The sequence below is a fragment of the Pongo pygmaeus genome, chromosome 6, assembly GCF_028885625.2.
Source record: "Pongo pygmaeus isolate AG05252 chromosome 6, NHGRI_mPonPyg2-v2.0_pri, whole genome shotgun sequence".
Lineage (NCBI taxonomy): Eukaryota > Metazoa > Chordata > Mammalia > Primates > Hominidae > Pongo > Pongo pygmaeus.
Genome location: NC_072379.2, coordinates 100,813,861 through 100,827,702, shown reverse-complemented (window position 1 = coordinate 100,827,702; position 13,842 = coordinate 100,813,861). Strand labels below are relative to the sequence as shown.

Here is a 13,842-nt window from a genome sequence, read left to right as displayed (position 1 = left end):
AGCAGTAATTTTTTAGTGCACACTATATAGCAACATATTGTGGCAGGCTATTGAAGGATAGGAAAATGAACACAGATATACTCCTGCATATGAAATAATGGGGTTCTAGACAGTTTCCAAAGCTTCATGAGATTCTCCTAGTAAGCATGCATTGTCCTTCTTTATCTAGCTTGTCACCTTCCAATTATTACTAACAGCTATGAACACCAGTTTATCAAAAATGTGTTCATTTCACAGAAAGTTACCAGTCTCCAGTTAATCTTGATTGAAAGGCAAAGTGTGATCTATCTTATGGGTCAGTGAAAACAAATGTGGCATGTGAGTCCATATCCATCCATAACTGAGTCACTGAAGGCATTGGCCCAAGGCCAAAGGAGAGCTCTTGGCATAGAGTGGCCTTTCCAGGTGAGTTTTGACCCCCTTCACTTACCCCATCACTCCAGAACACCCTCAGCTTTCCCCACCTCTCTCAATGCGTGAAACTGTACATTATCTCTAGCAGCTGCTGCTGTATGGACTAATGTCCATCAGTGACCTACATACAATTGACGACAGTATGCTTAAACAGGTATGTCTATCATTTATGTGATTAACTGAAATAGGAGATTGACAGGTAGAAAGTAACTTGACAAGGAGTCAGGAAACCTGAGTTCTAGCCCCAGAGCTAATGTTAACTAGCTGTGTGAATTCAATCGCTACTCTACTTCAGTGGATTTTAATGTTTCCTCTACTTTCCTTCATTAGTTTCTTTATCAAAGAATCATGGTAGAAAAAAAGTCAGTTTCCCCTAAGAGGGCTATTCAAGGACATTTATAAGCATTCTGTTATAATATTTATCAATTGTGACTTTTTAATGACATTTAACACTGCAAAGTATTGTCAGCAGTACATTTTATTGCAATTACCTTAAACACAAAATAGTAAAAAAGAATAACTTCATCAGATAACATGGTAACAATTCTATTAGATGTAAAATGACTGTTATGGTTACTGAGCACACAATAACAACTTTTCTTTACAATTACAGCTGACTCACGACTCACTGAGAATAAAAGTAATCTATCACTAAAGTATAAACAAAATAATAAGAGTTACAAAAGTCTCATATACCACTTGGACTGCTTTCATACAGTAAACATTATCAGCAAAAAACTACTTGTTTATCCATTCTTTTATATACTATAATCACAAGGAACATGAAATTGCTTAAAAAAAAGACAGACTTTAGACTCTCTAGTAATAAATGAAAATTAAAAGAAGGCACCATAATTTTCCTTTAGAAGTAGTTTTTTAAATGATAATGAAATACTGTCAAGGGAGCATGTGCTTCTTACACAATTCTCAAATAGTAGTGAATGAGTCAACTAACACAATATCTCAGAAAAATTCTTTCACAGAGGATTAAATATATTCATACCTGTTCACCCAGTAATTCTTTTAGGATTCTATCCTGGGAAATGAACATGACAGCAACACAGATCACAACCTCCATTCTAGCAAATTATCTGCACTCCATCCTTTAGAGAAAGTTTTTTTTTTCTCATTTTGAAAAAAAGTGAGATGTAGAATAAATGTACCTAATTACATATTCTGAGAACCATATCCAGAACTTATAAGCAAATATTTCCAAATTGTTAGGTCATGCTTAGTTGCCCCACCCAATCCCAAAGGGAAAAAAAGACACAGCAAGTTGAAATGGTATGTACACAGGCTCTGTGAAGCTATCCAACAGAAACTGTCTTTGACAATGGAAATGTTACACACCTGTATAGTCCAATATGGTGGCAACTAGCCACATGTAGTCATTGAACACTCAAAATGTGGATAGTATGACTGAAGCACTATTTATTTGAGACAGAGTCTCACTCTGTTGCCCAGGCTGGAGGGCAGTGGCGCAAACATGGCTCACTGTAGCCTTGACCTCCCAGGCTCAAGCAATCCTCCCACTTCAGCCTTCCAAATAGCTGGGACTACAGGCGTGCCTGGCTAATTATTTTATTTTTTTAAGAGATGGAGCCTATGTTGCCCAGGGTGGTCTTGAACTCCTGGGCTCATGTGATCTTCCTACTTTGGCCTCCCAAAGAGCTGGGATTACAGGATTTTTTTTTAACTTCTATTTTCAGTTCAGGGGTACATGTGAAGGTTTGTTATATAGGTAAACTCATCACAGGGGTTTATTTTTACAGATAATTTCATCACCCAGCTATTAAGCCTGGTACTCAATAGTTATTTTTTCTGCTCCGCTACCTCCTCGCACCCTCCACCCTCAAGAAGACCCCAGTGTCTGTTGTTCCCTTGTGTTCATGAGTTCTCATCATTTAGCTCCTACCTATAAGTGAGAACATGAGGTATTTCGTTTTACCGTTCCTGCGTTAGTTTGCTAAGGATAATAGCCTCCATCTCCATCCATGTTCCCACAAAAGACATGATCTCATTCTTTTTTATAGCTGCACAGTATTCCATGGTATGTATGTACCACATTTTCTTTATCCAATCTGTCACTGATGGGCATTTAGGTTGATTACATGTCTTTGCTATCGTGAATCACGCTGCAATTGACATTTGCATACGTATGTGTTTATGGTAGAATGATTTTTATTCCTCTAGGTATATACCCAGTAATCAGATTGCTGGGTACAATGGTAGTTCTGCTGTTAGCCTTTGAGTAATCATCATACTGCTTTCCACAATGGTAGAACTAATTTACACTCTCATCAACAGTGTATAAGTCTTCCCTTTTCTCTGCAACCTTGCCAGCAACTGTGGGGTTTTTTTGTCGTTTTTTTTTTTTTTTACTTTTTAATAATAGCCATTCTGACAGGCATGAGATGGTATCTCATTGTAATCTCTATTTGCATTTCTCTAATCCTCAGTGATACTGAGTTTTTCACATGCTTGCTGGCCACATGTCTTATTTTGTAAAGTATCTGCTCATGTCCTTTGCTCACTTTTTAATGGAGTTGTTTTTGTCTTATAAATTTAAGTACCTTGTAGATGCTGGATACTAGGCCTTTGTCAGATACATAGTTTGCAAATATTTTCTCCCAATTCTGTAGGTCATTTGGTTTACTCTATTAGTTTCTTTTGCTGTGCAGAAGCTCTTGTTTAATTCGATCCCATTTGTCAATTTTTGCTTCTTTGTGATTACTTTTGATGTCTTTGTCATGAAATATTTGCCCATTCCTATGTCTAGGATGGTATTGCCTAGGTTTTCTTCCAGAATTTTTATAAATTTTGGGTTTTACATTTAAGTCTTTAATCCATCTTGAGTTGATTTTTGTATATGTTGTAAGGAAGGATTCCAGTTTCAATTTCTATATATGGCTAGCCAGTTATCCCAACACCATTTATTGAGTAGGGAGTCTTTTCCCCATTGCTTTTGTCAGCTTTGTTGAAGATCAGATAGTCATAGGTGTGCAGCCTTATTTCTGGGTTCGCTATTCCATTCTATTGGTCTATGTGCCTGTTTTGGTAACAGTACCATACTGTTTTGGTTACTGTAGCCCTGTAGTATAGTTTGAAGTTGGGTAACATGATACCTCCAGCTTTGTTCTTTTTGCTTAGGTGTACCTTGGCTGCTCAGGCTTTTTTGGTTCCATGTGAATTTTAAGACAGTTTTTTCTAGTTCTGTGAAGAATATTGACAGTTTGATAGGAATAGCATTGAATCTGTACACTGCTTTGGGCAGTACGGCCATTTTAATGATATTGATTCTTCCTATCCATGAGCATGTTTTTCCATTTCTTTGTAACTTTTGATTTCTTTGAGCAATGTTTTGTAATTCTCATTGTAGACATCTTTAACTTCCCCTCCCTGGTTAGCTGTATTCCTATGTATTTTATTCTTTCTGTGGCAATTGTGAATGGGATTGCCTTTCCGATTTGGCTCTTGACTTTGCTCTTGTTGGTGTAAAGAAATGCTAGAGATTTCTGTACATTGATTTTGTATCCTGAAAGTTTGCTGAAGTTGTTTATCAGTTGAAGGAGCTTTTGGGCTGACTATGGGGTTTTCTACAGAATCATGCCATATGCAAACAGGGATAGGCTGACTTCCTCTCTTCCTATTTGGGATGCTGTCTTGCCTGATTGCTCTGGCTAGGACTTCCAATACCATGTTGGATAGGAGTGGTGAGAGAGGACATCCTTGCCCTGTGCCAGTTTTCAAGGGAAATGCTACCAGCTTTTGCCCATTCAGTATGATGTTGGCTATGGGTTTGTCGTAGATGGCTATTATTTTGAAGTTTTCCTTCAATACCTAGTTTATTGAGAGTTTTTAACATGAAGGGGTATTGAGTTTTATCGAAAGCCATTTCTGCATCTATTGAGATAAACATGGTTTTTGTCTTTAATTCTGTTTATGTGATGAATCACATTTTTTGAATTGCATATGTTGAGCCAACCTTGCCTCCCAGGGATGAAACCTACTTGACTGTGGTATATTAGCTTTTTGACATGTTATTGGATTTGGTTTCCATGTATTTTGATGATTTTTGCATCAGTGTTCATCAAGGATACTGGCCTGAAGTTTTCTTTTGTTCTTATGTCTCTGACAGGTTTTCAATATCAGGATGATGCTGGCTCCATAGAATGAACTGGGGAAGAGTCCATCCTCCTCAATTTTTTGAAAGCGTTTCAGTAGGAATGGTACCAGCTTTTCTTTGTACATCTGGTAGAATTCAGTTGTGAATCCATCAGATCCTGTGCTTTTTTCGGTTGGTAGGTTATGTATTACTGATTCAATTTGGGAGCTTATTATTGGTCTGTTCAGGGAATCACTTTCTTCCTGGTTCAGACTTGGGAGGCTGTATGTGTCCAGGGATTTATCTGTCTCTTCTAGGTTTTCTAGTTGGTGTACATAGAGGTGTTCTTAGTAGTTTCTGATGATTATTTTTATTTCTGTGAGGCCAGTGATAACATCCCATTTGTCATTTCTAATTGTGTTTATTTGGATCTTCTCTCTTATCTTCTTAGTCTAGCATGGGTTCCTGGAGTTGTGCATTTACTCACCACTTCACTGGGTGGTGGAAGTTCCCCTGGCTCTGTGTCACTCCTAGGTGGGCTGTCATCCTGCCTTGCTTTTCGCCATTCTCCATGGGTCAAGTTGTTTCCTGGATTAGTCCCAATGTGAACATCTGGATGATTCAGTTGAAGGTGCTGCATTTACTTGCCCCTTCCCTGTGAGAGTGGCATTTACACTTCCCTGTGAGAGTGGCTCACATTAGCTGCTTCTACTCAGCCGTGGATTTTTTTCTTTAATTTTAATTAATGTAAATTCAAATAGCCACATGTGGCTATTGGCTACCATATTGGACAACACAGCTCTAGAGCACTGGTTCTTAACCCTGACAGCACATTAAACTTACTTGGGATCACAGATGCCCAGGTTCCACCTCAGAAGAATTAAGTCAGAATCTCTGGGGGGGTGAGACGCAGGCATTTGTAATTTTTAAAGCTCACTAAATGATTCTAACGTGAACCCAGATTGAGAACCACTTTTGAAATCGGCAGATTTGGATGTGAATCCTGCTTCTGGCTTACTAAGTCTATTGCCTCAGGCAAGTTAATTAAATTATCTAAGCCTCAGTTTCCTCATCTGTAAATAAAGAAAATATAGAACTTATTTCATAGGGTTCTTGTGAGATAATTAGATAAGATATTGTGTATAAAGAGATTGTTATTGTTAGATTGTTAGTTGCAAAGAAGTTATATCTGGCTATAAAGGTTAGCTGGTGTTATTATTCCATAACAGTCTTGCTGCTATTTACAAGCTGGGGAAGCATGCTCTTAAGGGTGTATCCAGAGATGTTTAATGAAATTCATCAATGATGAAGATAATATCTCAACATTGGCTAGCCTTGGGGAAACCATTTGGACAATGAAAACTACTGTGGACAAAGTTTTCCAAGGGAAATTATGTTATTGGAGCAATTATTAAAAGGCTCTATAAAGTGCTAAAACATAGGCCTAATCGGGAACTTGTGAAGAGCAACTCTTGCAGTTATATGAATAGGAAGGAGAATTTACACACTTCCCTACTCACTACCCTCCCAATAGGTGGTGCACAAGAATTACAGCCACTGACTTAGAACACACAAGAGCACTACAGCTTCAGAGTTGACTATTAGGTAGGGAAACAGTAAAATACGCTTTCAATGCTTAGAAAGTCTGATTTATCCTTTTTATTAGAAAAATATATATAAACTCATGTTAAATAATACACAAGCAGCCTGACAGCAGCAGTGGCAGCAGCACTTTTGCCCACCACCAATCTCATGAGCACGCCCATCACCCAGATTGTAACATCTAGTTCCTTGGAAGACAGCCATCTTTATTTCTTAGTGCTGGGAAATTCAGGACAAATGTTTTCAAGAGTATAAAAAGTAATGCTGAAAGGACAAAATAGCTTCTGATGACCAAAATGTGATAGCAAAATGTCAAATATTATTATATCATCATCATTAATGTAAATAGTTGAAATAAGTTTGTATAAGGGCCTAAGTCCATCAGCATTCCTTTCATGAACCACAGTTTCTGGCCTCCATGCCAGTGAAGAATTCAGCTTTCTACTATAGAGGGAGTCACATTTAGATTAGACTCTTTGCTTCCTTCTCCTATCCTATTTTGCTGGAATAGATTTTGTTTAACAACAAAGGTAAAAAAAAACACTTTTGAAGAGTAATATAGGAAACACATGAACAATTTCTTAGTCAGAAAACAAAAGGTTGCTTCTCTGGCTTGTTTCATCTTAAATCTGGAAGCATCTCATTTGAAACAGGTTTTTTTTTATTTTTTCACAGCTGATTGTGAAGAGTGAAGCTTATTTTCTACCCTTCCACACACTGCCGAGAAGAGGAAAAACAGACTCTTCCACAATTTATGTCAGATAAACCTAACATTTTATTAAATATGTCATAACTAGCCCCATTTATAACTTACAGCTAGTAATGTTCACGAGAAATTCCTGTGGAAATAGAAAAAGGAATAAAAAGCTGCACCGGATTAAAGCCAAAATGATTGTTCATATCCAATAGATTTAAAGCAAAGTACCAGGGGCCAAGTGCGGTGGCTCACACCTGTAATCCCAGCACTTTGGGGAGCCGAGATGGGTGGATCATCTGAGGTCAGGAGTTCGAGACCAGCGTGGCCAACATGGCGAAACCCCGTCTCCACTAAAAATCCAAAAAAAATTAGCCAGGCATGGTGATGTGTGCATGTAATCCCAGCTACTCGGAAGGCTGAGGCAAGAGAATCTCTTGAACCCGGGAGGCGGAGGTTGCAGTGAGCTGAGATCGCTCCATTGCACTCCAGCCTAGGTAACAGAGCAGAGCAGGACTCCATCTCATTCATAAATAAATAAATAAATAAATAAATAAATAAATAAAGCAAAGCACCAGGGAAGAACCCACCCTGCTCCCTCCATGTGAGCTCCAGATCCCATCCCACCTTCTAAGCAAATTCACTATACCAGTTATCCTCTCTGCTATGTATTGTCCTGTTTCCTCTCCACTCAATATATGCTGTGAGCATTCGAACATCCTAGAGTCTGTACTGTCTTAAAATATTCCCTAAATCCTATTTCCCTTTCCAGCTGCTGCCTCTGTCACGTCTACACATGCTGCTATGACTTTTTTCAATTCCCATATGCCACTTAACCCAGCAGAGTCAAGATTTCACCTCAATTCCACAACACAAACAGCTCACAGTAATCTTCATGCTACTCGACACAGTGGACTCCACCTCTCACTACCTATTCAGTCATTTCTTTGTGAAACTACCCTGTGCCTTCAGCTACTACAATACCATACTTGTTTTGGTATTCCCTTTCTCTCTCTCCAGACATTTTTTTTTCCTTTTCCTTTGGATGTTCCACCTAACCTTTATATATTTATGTTCCCAGATCTTATTCGTAAGTGTCCTCCCTCCTGACCAAATACTCCCTCCTATGGCTTCAAATGCCAGCTGTATTCTAACAACTTCCACATTTATTCATTGCCAGTCTTGATCCCTCTTCTAAACTCCAGATCTTTTAGTCAACATGTCTAAAACAAAACTCACAATCTTCCTAAGCTCCACCAAAACCCCTATAACCTCAGTAAATGACACTACTGTTCACTCATTTGCTGATGCCAGAAACCTGAGAACCATTCCTCTAATTTATAGCAAATTATCTTAATTTCATCTCCAAAATGCATCCCAAACCCATCTAGTTCCTTCCACCTGTACTGCCCATCCTAGTTCACCCTTATTTCAAACATAGGACTAGACTTAACTGCTCATCTTCCCACTTTTTCTCTTGCCTCCTCCAATCCATCCTCCATCTTTTTTCTTTCTTTTTTTTTTTAAGACGGAGTCTCACTCTATTGCCCATGCTGGAGTGCAGTGGTGTGACCTCAGCTCACTGCAACCTCCGCCTCTTGGGTTCAAGCGATTCTCCTGCCTCAGCCTCCTGAGTAGCTGGGACTACAGGCACGTGCCAACTCACCCAGCTAATTTTTTTGTATTTTTACTAGAGACGGGGTTTCGCCATGTTGGCCAGGCTGCTCTCAAACTCCTGACTTCAGGTGATCTGGCCACCTTGGCCTCCCAAAGTTCTGGGATTACAGACGTGAGCCACCGTACCCGGCCCAATCCATCCTCCATACAGCAGCCACAGTGATCTTTTGAAAACATGTATCTAATCATGTTACTGCCTGCACAGATGCTTCAGTGAAGGAGTATCAGTGAATCCTAAAACTGACAGGTGAAAAGCTGAGAATAGAATAGTCACGTGGTGACAAAGTACCATCCTATAAATTACTAATTCAGAGGTTAAAATGTGCCCTCACAAGGGAGACATACAGTGGTTACCACTTAACCAAATGACCAGACTTAGCATCACTAACAGTAGGATATTCTGACATTATAGGCCTCCTGATCTGATAAAAATGAAGTTCACAACATCATCTGTGAAGTATTCTCACTAAAAATGCTTAGCTTATGTCTAACTGTGCCTTTACTCAGTTGTGTGTAGCTTCCAATTTACAGGAAATGTATAGAGGAAAAAGTTAAATGCCTATGTAAGTAAACAATTGGATAAATCCAGAATGTGGATCATTCTACAAGACAAATGGCCTGGACTTTTCAATATGTCAATGAAAAGAAAAGAAAGGCAGGGAGTAGGACATGAGAATTGTTGCACATTAACAGACTATGAAGATTTAAACGGCCAAATGTAATGCATGAATCTTGATGGAATCCTGACTTTAAAAGTTATATACATACATATTTATTTATATATACACATACATGACATTTTTCTAGAAATTATGAAAATTTGAATAGAAAATAAAGTTTATTGATTAATGTGATTAATTTATTTCAGTAATAAGTGAACAGATTATGTAGAAGAATGTCCTTAATCAAAGGAGGTGTGTACTGAATTATCTACTGGTTAGGTGTTATGATGTCTGCAACCTATTTTTGAATGGACTTGGTCAAAAAATAAAATGATACATATATATATAGTGAGAATGATAAAGCAAATACTGTAAATGATATGATTGTATCAGTAAAAGGTAAATGGATGTTGATTATATTTTTGAACTTTACAGTGAGCTTGCGCATTCTCAAAATAAATTCTATAGTAACAAAAAATACCCTTCAATGACTTCTCATCACTCTTAAGATAAAGTCTAAAATCCTCCCATGATCCACAAGGTCCCACATAGCCTGACCCCTGCCTACCTCTCCAGCTTTCTCTCTCTCACTTACTCTACTTCAGTGACATGGTCTTAGTTCATACATATCCTTCAAGTCTCTACTGAAATACCACCTCCTTGAGCTCCCTCGGACTGCTGTATGAAGGGATGAGTACAGCTGAGGGATACCTGGGATGGACAGGAAAAAGGGGAATGGATTATGCAGGAGTGAAGTGGGAAAGGGGGCCATTTTCAGGACTAAGAATGGAATGGGATGGAATATCTTGGAGGGAGGCAGAAATAAGGATGGACTGGCTGAACTAGAACATGGTCGAAGATACTAATATCTTCTATTAAACGTCCATCATAAGTTTTCATGACTTCCTATTAATGCTCATTCATAATATGATTCTATTTAAATACTAAGTGTACACTTATGTAATGTCTAAAATCTGTGCCAAATAGTAATCTTTACGCTAATAAAGATTAGGGCAGTTTTACTTATCATATCCCCAACACCTAGCAAACAGTAAGTCCTCAATAAATGTTGGCCTAATGGGTGAATATCCCACAATAATTTGGCTTTAAAGGAATACAATTTTAGTCCAAATGCTACTTAACTCAAGTAGTAAGTGTCCATTAAAGTTGGGATATTAAAAATGGCTATTACATGTAGTTATCAGAGCTGATTATTTAGACGATTATTAAGGTTAATGAGCAGTTTTTCATCAGATTTATTGAATGTAATCATATTCAGCTTCTCTCATCTTTAGGTATTTTTCTTTACCCTCTCCATTTTTTCTATCTATAAAAACTGGTATTAAGGAACAAAATATTTCACATTAATAACTTTATGTCAAGCTCTGATTGTTACATCGGTAGGCTGCAGCATGGCTCTTAAAGCCAGGTACATAAGTTTAGAACCAAACACATCAGTAAGCCTGACATAGAAAGCATAGCCATCGCTGTTTGCCATTTGTTAAAAGATGAAGCAGGTGAGAAAATGTAGATTGGTTAAATACAAATCCATTTTCTCTGTTAGAACCATACAAATAATAACTATTAGAAGAATAACTCTGCTGTTAAGAATAACTGTGGCTTCCTCAATACAGACAGTGTATATTTAAAATTAATGAAGATGATTTGATATATGACAATCCATATGATCACCAACATAAAAATGTAGCTCTGTTCTATTTTCAGACTCCATATAGCTAAACAATGAGTAAATTTTGTCTAGAACTCAAGTACGGTTGAATAAATTGATAAATACAACCCTAGTTTACCTGTATGGTTGGTAAAAACACACAGAGTCAGGTGTTTGGAAAATTTATCTCGGTCTTGATGATAATCACATCCAAAGTTGACAAGTCTAAGAACATAAAGAATGAGAAATTATTGAATGCATTTAAAAATACATCCCTTCATAAAGGATGTAACCACTAAATAATATACCCACAGAAGTAGAAACACATTCCTGAGAAATGTAAGTAGATAACTTTTTTTTGGTTAATAAATTCTGTAGTTTTTTCAAAATACATGGTATATAAATGGCATCAGCCTGACAACAAGGAAAAAATATTACTTTCATCTTACATTTTTATAACTTTTCTGATATAGAGTAATGCACATACTAGTTTCAAAGTAAGCACAGCTAAATGTTCATATATGATGAAATAAAGCTAGTGAAATACTTAACGGTTCAGGATTATCATTACTCTAATTTAGGAAGATTTTCATGTCTTCTACATATCGATGGCCTTATGCTTATTTTTTCAGAAGCATCTCATGTTCCCACTACATGTAAAATAGAGTGGGAAAAGGAAAAAAAACCTTGTCTTTTGTGTAAAAAGGAAAACAGAAAAAAAAAACAATTAATTCAACTGAGCTACAAGTGGATTGACCTGTGACATCCTCTTTGATGGCAACAAAAAGGGTTTTGATGTTTGATTCTCAATGTAGCTCTCTGACCCATCGAATCCCTCTATTTAATCACAGGGAGAAGGGTATATCCATATACCAAAATAAATGGAGATGCACTACAGAAATAAACGGCTAAGAAAATCAATACAATTGACCTTATATGTAAAATCCTGGGTTCGTGCTTGATAAAGTTGTTTATATTTGCTATGGAGAATGGGAATACAAAAAAAGATGCGCACAGAATATCAAACTCTCTTTTTATCTGCATAGTATAATGTAGGAATAAACATAATCATTTTGCCCACAAGTATCTATAAAAATTAGTGACAACCTATGAATAACTTACTTAAATCCTGAGTTGCTTAATGATATGTCCAAGGGTACTTCAAACTGTCAAAAAAATCAGAAGAAAATGAACCCAAAATGACAGTAAGTGATGACAGTTCTGAAAACCAGAGCAAGCCCAAGTAAACCAGAAAAATATTATGCTTGCCTAATAATGATATTTAACCATCATTGTCTTCAGAGGTTATTATACTCCAAACCCATTGCATAGAAAGTCCATTGAAAATACTCTGTAATTTACATATAATCAAGAGCTTGATGTTTATTTATTTCTTAAAGGGCTAATGCTTGACAAACTTTGTCTTAGATTTGAATATCAAAAACAGGTTGTACAATAGGCCAATTGGAAGCAACCATCTTTTACAAGACATAGATGACTGAGTAAGGAAGGAAGGACTGGGTGTCTTTAGAAGGAGAGCAGAGGGCAGGAGGGGTAAGTGCAATTCTTGCAATGGCATAACAATCTGTATTAGATAGCAACATTAGTCCTACTCAAGAAGAATAGGCCGGCATGGTGGCTCATGCCTGTAATTCCAGAACTTTGGGAGGCCAAGGCAGGTGGATTGCTTGAGGTCAGAAGTTCAAGAACAGCCTGGCCAACATGGTGAAATCCCATCTCTACTAAAATATAAAAATTAGCTGGTCATGGTGACAGGTGCCTGTAATCCCAGCTACTAGGGAGGCTGAGGCAGGAGAATTGCTTGAATCCAGGAGGCAGAGGTTGCAGTGAAGAGAGATCATGCCACTGCACTCCAGCCTGGGCAACAGAGTGAGACTCCGTCTTAAAAAAAAACAAAAACAACAAAAAAAAAAACACCATATTGTTCATCACAAAGATATTAAGAACACTTCACCACAATTCTAATTTTTTTTAAATCTTTTTTTTAAAAATTCAAGTTCTTAAATTGAAATTTTCCTATTTTTAGAAGTTTTTTTCCACTGATACAACACAATGCTAACATTCCAAATAGCTTTTTCAGGGGTAATGCTAGATTTTGGTTAAACTATACCCTCTCATTGACTTGTCTCTTTATTCTCAAATCCACCATCCACACAAGTCCTTTTGGGTCAAATAACTTGTAACCCCTTAAAGCTATCTCTTACAGACCCCATCATTTATTAGGTTGGTGCAAAAGTAACTGCAGTTCTTGCCATTACTTTTAAATGATTAGAAACCGCAATTACTTTTGCGCCAACCTAACACCTTCTACTAATCCCCACTTACACATTTTTCTTTGATGTGAAGCATTCAGTTACTGGACATTTCTGGTGTGTGTTCTTCTAATGACCTACATTAACTGGATTTGTTATAGAGTGGAAGCCTGGAGGTGGCAAGAACTAATTTTACTTGCTCATACGAGTGACTAACACAACCATCAGGAATGCTAAAGCGCTGCTTATGATAACAATTCTCTTAAAAGAGAGTAATCTATCGGCTGGGCGCAGTGGCTCATGCCTGTAATCCCAGCACTTGGGGAGGCCGAGGCAGGTGGATCATGAGGTAAGGAGATCGAGACCATTCTGGCTAATACAGTGAAGCCCTGTCTCTACAAAAAATACAAAAAAAATTAGCTGGTCGTGGTGGCGGGTGCCTGCAGTCCTAGCTACTCAGGAGGCTGAGGCAGGAGAATGGCGTGAACCCAGGAGGCAGAGCTTGCAGTGAGCTGAGATCACGCCGCTGCACACCAGCGTGTGTGACAGAGTGAGACTCCATCTCAAAAAAAAAAAAAAAAAAAGAGAGTAATGTATCATAAACTTTCCTGTAGGGTGATCATTTTCTGGACTTACCATTAAGTTATACCTCTCATCAGCATAAAACTGGATACATTTTAAGATACTCCTTGATTTCTAAAAGAGAAAACACAATGGCATATTAAAAAACCAGGAAAAAAAGAAAA

General features: G+C 37.7%; 1 protein-coding gene across 4 annotated transcripts in view; it reads right to left on the bottom strand.

The window, feature by feature from the left end:
* Positions 1-13,842, bottom strand: part of GSAP (gamma-secretase activating protein) — a 104,974-nt gene that overhangs the window by 51,364 nt on the left and 39,768 nt on the right. For all 4 annotated transcript variants that reach the window (XM_054494958.2, XM_063667686.1, XM_054494960.2 and 1 more), the window contains 3 exons: positions 13,733-13,792; positions 11,946-11,989; positions 10,963-11,048 (listed from right to left, as the gene is read on the bottom strand). In XM_054494958.2, the coding sequence (XP_054350933.1) occupies positions 10,963-11,048; positions 11,946-11,989; positions 13,733-13,792 (190 nt within the window). The remainder of the gene's footprint in view (positions 1-10,962; positions 11,049-11,945; positions 11,990-13,732; positions 13,793-13,842) is intronic.